The sequence below is a fragment of the Notolepis coatsorum genome (genome assembly GCF_963971535.1).
Source record: "Notolepis coatsorum genome assembly, chromosome: 2".
NCBI classification, from domain to species: Eukaryota; Metazoa; Chordata; class Actinopteri; order Aulopiformes; family Paralepididae; genus Notolepis; species Notolepis coatsorum.
The window spans coordinates 107,930,255-107,940,559 of record NC_140166.1 but is presented as its reverse complement, the minus strand read 5'-3'; the positions used below and the strand labels follow the sequence as shown (position 1 = coordinate 107,940,559).

Here is a 10,305-nt window from a genome sequence, read left to right as displayed (position 1 = left end):
GCACGGCCTCGCCAGTGGCGAGGCCCCTGACCGGCGGCCATGTTTCCCCCGCCTGAGATACCCTGGGCACAAAGAAAACAGGTGATCACAAGGCCGGCGGCCGAGGGATCGGCTACATTAGATGAGCACGCCCTAAAGAAACGTCGCCGTCTAGCTGTGTCTAGCACGCTCTCCGGCCACTCCCCCCTGCTAGCAGCTCCCACACCACACGTTCTGCGTCTGTGTTTGGTGAGCCTGGTGTTGTGTCTGTCGACGAAAAAGGTTGTCAGCGGGGGAACTCAAGGGCCAGGATTTCGCAGCGCGAGTTCCCCCAGCTCCGCCTTCGCCAGGCCGGGTATCACGTTAGTGCCTCCCCCGACCGGAAGACCGGCGGGGGTCAGTCAGGCACGCGTGGTTTGGGTGGTAGTAATATCACTACAGGGCTACGTGTGAAGGGACCCACCCTATCGGGCAGTGTGGGGACCATATGTCGGTGTGGATGGAGAAAACTCTGAGGGCGGCGCTTGTGTTACAGTTTACACACCCCCGCCCTCCATTTTTGGGTTTGGTACAGACTCTATTATCAGAGTCCGCGGCAGTGACAGCCCTGGCCGAGGAGATTCGTTCTCTGGCGGCGAAGCAGGCCGTCGTCGTGGTCCCATGAGAGGACGCAGTGAGCGGCGTTTCCTCCCGATATTCTCTGGTGCCCGAGAAATCGGGGGGGGGGGGGGGGGGGGGGGGTGTCAGACCCATACTGGACCTGTCCCATGGAAGGTTCAGAATGTTGACCGTCACCCACCTGTTAGGCGCTGTCAGGTGGGGGACTGGTTCACCTCCATAGACCTGTAGGATGCGTATTCGCATCCCGATCTTCCATCCTAGGACATACCTACGCTTCCTTTGCAGGGCTTAGTGTACGAGTACCAGAGGCTGCCGTTCGGCTACTCTCTGGCTCCCCGCATCTTCACCAAGTGCGTGGAGACCGCGCTGGGATCTCTGCGTCATTGAGGGATATGAATTTTATTCTACCCTGGACGACGTTCTGGTCCTCGGCCGGTCAGAGAAGATCGCCAGGTCTCATACCAGGCAGGTGGTGGAATTCCTCATCAGCCTGGGTTTTGCTGTAGACCGGAAGTAGAGTAATCCTCTTCCCAGTCAACGGGTGGAGTACTTGGGCTTATTTATAAGCTCAAGGTCTATATGGGCATCCCTCTCAGAGCGGCGGCGAGTGAATGTTCTCGGCGCGCTCGGGAGGTTCCGTCCTAGGACGGTTACAGTGCTGTCCGTGATGCGCCTGCTCGGTATGATGGCATCTGCTCACTCTGTGGTCCCTCTTGGCCTCCTCTTCATGAGGAGGATACAGAGGTGGTTTCCAGTATGGAAATGGACCCGGTGAGAGACAAGTGGAAGCGGCTGAAGGTTCCCATGTCAGTACTGGGGGACCTCGTCCTCTGGTTGTCACACGTCACAGTCTTCACCGACGCCTCCCTCACGGGATGGGGGACGGACGTGTCGGGCCAACACAGTAGGGGGCAGCTGGCAAGAACATGCTGCCCGGTCTGCACTACATTCAATGTGTTGGAATTGAAGGCAGTCCTTCTGGTCCTCAAACGGCTCGGCCACCTTGTGGTGGGCAAGCATGTTTTGATCAGGACGGACAACACGACATCAGCGTCGTATATTGACAGACAGACAGGAGTGCGCTCCCCCCGTCTGCACCGGGCGGCGGTCGAGCTCTGGCTAAGGGTGTTTCTCCATCTGCACAGCCTGAGGGCTCTTCACATCCCCGGCAGGGAGAATGTGGGTGCAGATGTGATGTCGCAGGGCGGTCCTCACCCTGACGAGTGGGGACTACGTCCAGACATAGTCAGACAGGTCTGGGACCGATTCCGTGGCCGCCCGGGATTCTGTACACACCCCCCCCATACACCGGATAGCTCAGCTGTTGGGGCGGGTACGTCAGGAGCGCGGGACTTTGATCCTGGTCGCGCCGGGCCAGGGCTCAGCTGTGTGGTTCCCGGCCCTGATTCAGCTCTTGGTGGCCCCGCCGTGGCCTGTTCTGTGGTTACCGCGGGCCCTCTCTCAGGCACGCGGAACTCTGTTCTGCCTCCTGTTCTGGGGCAGCCTCTAGGCTTGGCTGCTGAAAGAGTGAATCTGGTGGGGATGCGTCTTGACTCTTCTGTGGTTAACGCCATCCGGTACGCGCGCGCTCCGTCCACTACCGCGGCTTACGCTGGGAAGTGGCGTATGGTCGAGTGTGGGGGCAGAACTTTGTTCAGCCACCCTCTCGTGAAGCGTTTCCTGCTTGGTGCTCGGCATCTCAAGCCTGTGGAACGTTCTCGGTCTCCAAGTTGGGACATCCAACTGGTCCTGGGCCGGTTGTCGGAGGCCCCGTTTGAGCCTCTTGAGAAGGCGCCATTGGATCGGCTGTCCTTTAAGACCGCGTTCCTTTTGGCCATCACCTCCGCTAAGCGCGTGGGTGAGCTGTGTGCTCTCTCGGTGCGGCCTGAGTGCCTGTCTATTCGGCCGATAGCGGTGCGACTCTGAGGCCTAATCCAATCTTCGTGCCAAAGAATATCCGGAGCTCTTTTCGCTCCAGGGATATTGTGGTTCAGGCGTTTCATCTGCTTCCTCACGCTAGTGAGTTGGAGGCGAGCCTTCACCTGTCGTGTCCTGTCTGTGCACTGGGGGTTTACCTCAGTCGGACACAGGATCTCAGGGCTTCCGATCAACTGTTTGTTTGTTACGGTGGCCCTCGTGCGGGTAAGGCGCTGTCCAAGCAGCGCCTGTCACATTGGTTGTGCGAGGGCATTGCCCTTTGCTACACGTTGGCTGGACAGGTCCCCCCCCGGAGTGGCGGCCTCTGCTGCCCTGTCAGGGGGGGCCTCGGTGGAGGACATCTGTGCTGCGGCCTCCTGGTCCTCCCCGGGTCCTTTCGTTAAGTTTTACCTCGTGGAGTTCCGTCTCCCAGGCGGTTCTGAGGTCTGGGACCTCTTCTGCGTCCCGCCATTTGGTGGGCTAGCAGGGGTGTGTGGGTGTGGGCCACGGGGTGCTGTGTCACATGTCACAGCCTAGTCATATGAATACTGGCTGAACGTCTCGCTCTTAGCGCCCTGAGGTCCCTTGGATGGGTTTCCGCTTATGGAAATCGATCTGGGAAGGTGGAACGTGACCATTTCTGGCGTCATATAGGGAGACGCATGGGAGTGGCTTGGTCACGTGCAAGTGGGTGCATTTGTTTCTTTCGCATGCACGCTAGGTGCGTGTAGATAAGAGGATATCTCATTGGCAGAGCGAGACGCTCAGCCAGTATTCATATAACTAGGTTATGAAATAACTTTTCGTTATATCACCTGTGGTAGCGGGCTAGCAAGCTGGCAACAGTTAGCTATCGAACCAGGGAGAGAAAAACATCAGAAGTAGCTTACCAATAGCTTACCAATACAACAGTTTACCAATAACTTACTAAGAGTTTACCAGTAGCATACTACAAGTTTACCAATAACTTACCAACAGTTTACCAATAACTTACCAACCATTTACCAATAAATTACCAACAGTTTACCAATAACTTACCAATGGTTTACCAATAACTTACTAAGAGTTTACTAATAACTTACTAAGAGTTTACTAATAACATACTAAGAGTTCACCAGTAGCTTACTAAGAGTTTACTAATAACTTACTAAGAGTTTACTAATAACTTACTAAGAGTTTACTAATAACTTACTAAGAGTTTACTAATAACTTAATAATAGTTCACCAGTAGCTTACTAAGAGTTTACTAATAACTTACTAAGAGTTCACTAGTAGCTTACTAAGAGCTTACCAATAACTTACCAACAGTTTACCAATAACTTACCAACAGTTTACCAATAACTTACCAACGGTTCACCAATAACTTACTAAGAGTTCACCAGTAGCTTACTCCAAGAGTTTACTAATAACGTACTAAGAGATTACCTGTAGCTTACTAAGAGTTTACCAATATTGAAATTTACATCCTTGATATTCAAGCAGTTGGTTTGCTATTCTGCAAATTATTAGGTTGTAGGTTTGTCAATGACGTGAATGACGTGGTGTTGAGTTTTCAGCAAGGACATCGCCTCCCATTCAATTTCCCCACTGATTGCCTTTTTCCAATACTCTTAAGATCTTTGATTGAATGACACAAGGTTTGATTGACAGGTGAGCCAGCCTACCTGGTTGTGAAATAACAGCCCTAAGACTCCACCCAGCAGCTCCAGGATCAGACACACCGCCAGCGTGTACATGAACTATGGACCAATCAGAAAACACAAGGAAGAAGATTGAACCAATCACAACAACAAAAAACATGTAGATACTGTAGAACGCTCAACAGAATTGAATAGGGCTAGACAGATAATATCAGCTGATATTATCAGATGCCTTTTACCAATGTCTCAGGATATGTTGATATATCAATGTTTCAGTTATGTCTAGAAAAAGGTATATTGGCAAATATATTCAGTTATTGGAAATGTAAGCTAGAATTAACCCTGTGGTTCTCAACCCTTTGTGGCTTCAAAAAGGATGCCTACTAATACAGCACAATATAACATAATAGAATAGAATACAATATAACAGCACGGCTGTCTTAAATACTTCGAAGCTTCGTTCGATGGGCATGGGCTTCGAATATGAAAATAAAATTTGATTATGTAAAAAAAATATATATATATATATATATATGAATATTTTTTTTGTGCAAAATCAACTCTGCCTCTCTTTGTTAATTACAACAAGCAATGCTGTTTGTTATTTAAGATGAGGTCGGACTCGGCACTGACAGATTTGTGTTCATTGTGCTGCTTTTATAAAGCCTCAAATGACGGCTTACAATATTTCATGGAAGCAAAGTGTTTAGTTTGTCTAAGATTTAAAAAGGTTTAAACTTTACAGCACTGACAAAGTTGAACAAAGTGCTGTACAAGTCCCACAACATAAAAAAATTCAAAAATTATAATAATAAAAAAAGATTTTTTTTTTTTTCCGGAGCTTCGAATTAAAATCGAATCTCGGCCACGAAGCTTCGAATTCCAAAAAAAATTGAAGGTCAGCCCTAAATAGATTAGAACATAACAGAACAGAATAGATCAGAACATATTAGATCAAAGCAGAACATAATATAAAAGAACAGAACAGAACAAGACAGAATAGAATAGATCAGAATGGAATGGAATAGAACAGAATAGAAGCTGACCACTTTGAGCAGGGTGAGGTTGTCTCATAGCAAGGCAGAACAGAACAGAATATAATAGAAGCTGACCACTTTGAGCAGGGTGAGGTTGTCTCATAGCAAGGCAGAACAGAACAGAATATAATAGAAGCTGACCACTTTGAGCAGGGTGAGGTTATCTCGTAGCGCCGCCAGGACTCCAATGAAGGAGATGATGAACATGATGATACCCAGCACGATGAGGATGACAGAAGGAGCCAGAAACACTCCTTCCAGCGTCTTCAACGTCTGACGCTCCACCTCCGCATAGATACCTATCGCCAGGATAAAGCCTCCCACCAACTGGAAGACAAAGAAAATGATAAGTCTATCAACTGAAACACAATGCACATGCATCCATCTATCAACTTGAAAAGACAATAGGAGTTAGCATGAATCAATTGAAACGCAATGGAAATGTCTAGACTAGCGTTTCCTAGACAAACATAAGAGTCATGACCCGTTTTGTATTGGGTCGCCACTTGGCAGAGTAAAATGCATGACAATTCTATGATATGTGATTACATTTTCCTAATTAAAATAGAAGAGCGTTTTCCTTTAGATACATATCACTTTCAGTCTTTGTTTTTGTATAAGTGAATGTTGAAGAGAGAGAAATTAGACTTCTCAGTTCAGTTGCCTCTTCACTGTCTGTAGCTGTTCCGCAACTGTAGCTACTTCCGGGGTAGGCCTGATTGGCCCCGACAGGCACGTGACAGGCGCGGCCACGCCCCGCGGCAGCCTCAGGACGCACAACGAGGCTGCTGTGGTTCACAGGCGCTTTCCGCCTTCAACGCCGCCCGCAGAGGAGGAAGAGGAGTCATTTAGTTTAAAGTACAATCTTGGCTGTCTTTTTCTCTCAACGCTTCAATGCGTAGATCTTGCCTTCAACAATGTATGCCTTTCAAATGTTAAATGATAAATGATTGCATGACTGCCGACTGCGGCGCGATTATTATGACTGATGACTGCGATCGCGACGCTGTACATATGTCTCTATACTATTTTATTTCATACAACAATGTATGCCTTTCAAATGTTAAATGATAAATGATTGCATGACTGCGGCGCGATTATTATGACTGATGACTGCGATCGCGACGCTGTACATATGTCTCTAGGGCTGACCTTCAAACCTTTTTTTGGCAATCGAAGCTTCGGGGCCGAGCTTCGATTTTAATTCGAAGCTTCGAAAAAATTTTTTTTTTTTTTTTTTTTTATATTTTTTTTTTAATATTTTTTTTTTATTTTATTTTTTTTATCTTATGTTGTGGGACTTGTACAGCACTTTCGTAAACGTTGTTGTTTTTAAATGTGCTCTATAAATAAAGTGGGTTGGATTAATTAATTAAGTAGCCCCTTTCGTGACTGACGCATCCAACAAGGTTTCACTCGGCTGTGTGATTTAATTCAAGGTGGATCGCTGTTGTCGTTTGAACAACTTCAGATTTCATGGGAACTACCAATCCCCCAAATCAAGAATGTTTAAGATGAATGAAGTAAGATTTTGATTATTTGAAATATGGCCTGTGTAGACTAAACTATGCACAGAATTATGTCAGTCTACAAGGTCCGGATTCTACATGGTCCGGCAATGTAGACCTTGTAGACTCCACTACAGACCAATTATCAGTGAATGTTCATGCATTTTTAAGAAGGGCAACTTCCACAAAAAAACAAAGAACTCACCAAAACATCTCAGTAGCACCTTATCTAAATGTTATATTTCATATATGGAGATTCATATTTATTTATGTATTGCATGCATTTCTACATTTTATTTCCTATTTTGTTTATTCATCCCAGTATCTTTCTTTCTTATGTGTGGAATTCTACAAGGTGCGCGCACACACACACACACACACCTACACATAGGGCTGGGCGATAAAACGATAACGATAACTATCGCGATAAATTATTTCCTCGAAATAAACATGAAACGTGGTCGCAAAGTTTCGATATATCGATTTTCCAAGCTTGGATATGAGCACACGCACTAACAACCAATCGGTGAAGGAGATGGCCGATAGAGGAAGGAGACCCGGAAGGAGGTAGGACTCGGTAAACAAGGCTGGCTATGGCTAATTAGCTTGCACGCCGCTATTTCACAGGTTACCTGCCGAGTTGGTGTGTGTTTTGAATTCTGAGGGTAACTGTTATAGTAGTGTGGGGTATACGGTGGACGTCGTTGCAATGAATTGGGCGGAACAGAGTATTTTAGGGTCATTTTTTAGTACATTGTCATGAAATACTCCGCTTGGAAACGAGGCTGGCTATGGCTAATTAGCTTGCACGCCGCTATTTCACAGGTTACCTGCCGAGTTGGTGTGTGTTTTGAATTCTGAGGGTAACTGTTATAGTAGTGTGGGGTATACGGTGGACGTCGTTGCAATGAATTGGGCGGAACAGAGTATTTTAGGGTCATTTTTTAGTACATTGTCATGAAATACTCCGCTTGGAAACGGGGCTGGCTATGGCTAATTAGCTTGCACGCCGCTATTTCACAGGTTACCTGCCGAGTTGGTGTGTGTTTTGAATTCTGAGGGTAACTGTTATAGTAGTGTGGGGTATACGGTGGACGTCGTTGCAATGAATTGGGCGGAACAGAGTATTTTAGGGTCATTTTTGAGTCATGAGATACTCCGCTTGAGATACTCCGCTCTGCTAACGTGCGCGGACTGATGACGACATCAATTCGACTCTCGAGACATTCACAGCAGCAAAACAAGTCAGCCCGCGTATCGGCGCCGGGCATAATAAGTTAATTAAACTTGACAGACATTATATCGACGATAATTATCGATATCGAGTTATATGAAAATAATTTTATAATTTTATCGCGATAACGTTTTTGGTCATATCGCCCAGCCCTACCTACACACACACTTACATTTAGTCATTTAGCTGACGCTTTTATCCAAAGCGACTTACAAGTTCTGTACGACAAGACAGCAAGAAGGGTACAACTCTATCAGCTGAGTAACAATGTTCATCAAAGTGTTGCGTGTTACAGTGTAGGTTAGTTTATTAGGACAAGTGCATGACAGTAAGGTCAGTCACGGTTAGATTTTTTATTTTTTTTATCATTTCAGATAATGGTTGAAGAAGTGAGTCTTTAGTCGACGGCGAAAGATTGGATGGGATTCGGCTGTCCTAACTGGGATGGGTAGTACACACACACACACACACACACACACACACACACACACACACACACACACACACACACACACACACACACACACACACACACACACACACACACACACACACACACACACAAGTAAAAAAAAAAATTGAAAAAAAAAATGTATATATATATATATTTTTTTTTAAACTTCGATTTTTTTTTAATGTTCGAAGCTTGTGCCATCGAATCGAACGTTCGAAGCTTCGAAGCATTTAAGACAGCCCTATATGTCTCTATACCATTTTATTTCATACAACAATGTATGCCTTTCAAATGATAAATGATTGCATGACTGCCGACTGCGGCGCGATTATTATGACTGATGACTGCGATCGCAACGCTGTACATAAGTCTCTATACTATTTTATTTCATACAACAATGTATGCCTTTCAAATGTTAAATGATAAATGATTGCATGACTGCCGACTGCGGCGCGATTATTATGACTGATGACTGCGATCGCGACGCTGTACATATGTCTCTATACTATTTTATTTCATACAACAATGTATGCCTTTCAAATGATAAATGATTGCATGACTGCCGACTGCGGCGCGATTATTATGACTGATGACTGCGATCGCGACGCTGTACATATGTCTCTATACTATTTTATTTCATACAACAATGTATACCTTTCAAATGTTAAATGATAAATGATTGCATGACTGCGGCGCGATTATTATGATGACTGCGATGTGAAAGGCGCCGCAAACTCCTCTTCCTCCTCTGCGGGCGGCGTTGAAGGCGGAAAGCGCCTGTGAACCACAGCAGCCTCGTTGCGCGTCCTGAGGCTGCCGCGGGGCGTGGCCGCACCTGTCACGTGCCTGTCGTGGCCAATCAGGCCTACCCCGGAAGTAGCTACAGTTGCGGAACAGCTACAGGCGTCCAGTGCAGCCCCACGGACAGCAGCATTGCCCCCTGAAAACTCCTCCCATGAGTCCCATTGTTTGTGTCTTGGTGAAAACTCCTCTCATGAGTCCCATTGTTTGTGTGTCTTGGTGAAAACTCCTCTCATGAGTCTTTGTTTGTGTGTCTTGGTGAAAACTCCTCTTATGAGTCTTTGTTTGTGTGTGTTGGTGAAAACTCCTCTTATGAGTCTTTGTTTGTGTGTGTTGGTGAAAACTCCTCTTATGAGTCTTTGTTTGTGTGTGTTGGTGAAAACTCCTCTTATGAGTCTTTGTTTGTGTGTGTTGGTGAAAACTCCTCTCAGGAGTCTTTGTTTGTCTGTCTTGGTGAAAACTCCTCTCATGAGTCTTTGTTTGTGTGTCTTGGTGAAAACTCCTCTCATGAGTCTTTGTTTGTGTGTCTTGGTGAAAACTCCTCTCATGAGTCTTTGTTTGTGTGTCGGTGAAAACTCCTCTCATGAGTCTTTGTTTGTGTCTTGGTGAAAACTCACTTTAGAGGTCACTTTAAAGGAAAGGAAAAAGGTCACTTTAAAGGGAAAAAACTAAACATAACTGGATGTTTTTGTATAGTATAGTTAGGATAGCATAGTGACATAGGGCATAACGAAGGTTATCCTACAACCCTAGTTACATGAGTCTTTGGGAGCGTTCTGCTCCCTATGGGATATTCCTGTGTCACCAAAACTAAGACCCCGTGGGCGAAGCTGTAGCAGCGGTGTGCGAAGGAGGTCCCAGCCCCATGGACCACTCAAGGCAGGCTTACCGCCGAGTCCAGGGGCCAGGACCCGAAAAAAGGGACCTGGCGAGGTCAACGAGGCCGTGGCATCGAGACCTCTCCAGGGCCCTCATTTATCAACGTTGCGTACGCACAGATATGTGCGTAACCCGTGCATACGATAATTTCTAAGCAAAGTGTGTGACTTATCAATTTGAACGTGTGCTTGACTTTGTGCGTACCTGGCGCCCGGTGGTAGAATATGGAGACTGC

At 46.3% G+C, this 10,305-nt stretch overlaps 1 protein-coding gene across 1 annotated transcript in view; it reads right to left on the bottom strand.

The window, feature by feature from the left end:
* Positions 1-10,305, bottom strand: part of tspan15 (tetraspanin 15) — a 193,768-nt gene that overhangs the window by 43,187 nt on the left and 140,276 nt on the right. The window contains exons 2-3 of the mRNA XM_084307917.1: positions 5,336-5,521; positions 4,182-4,256 (exon numbers count right to left, since the gene is read on the bottom strand). Coding sequence (XP_084164043.1) covers positions 4,182-4,256; positions 5,336-5,521 — 261 coding nt within the window. The remainder of the gene's footprint in view (positions 1-4,181; positions 4,257-5,335; positions 5,522-10,305) is intronic.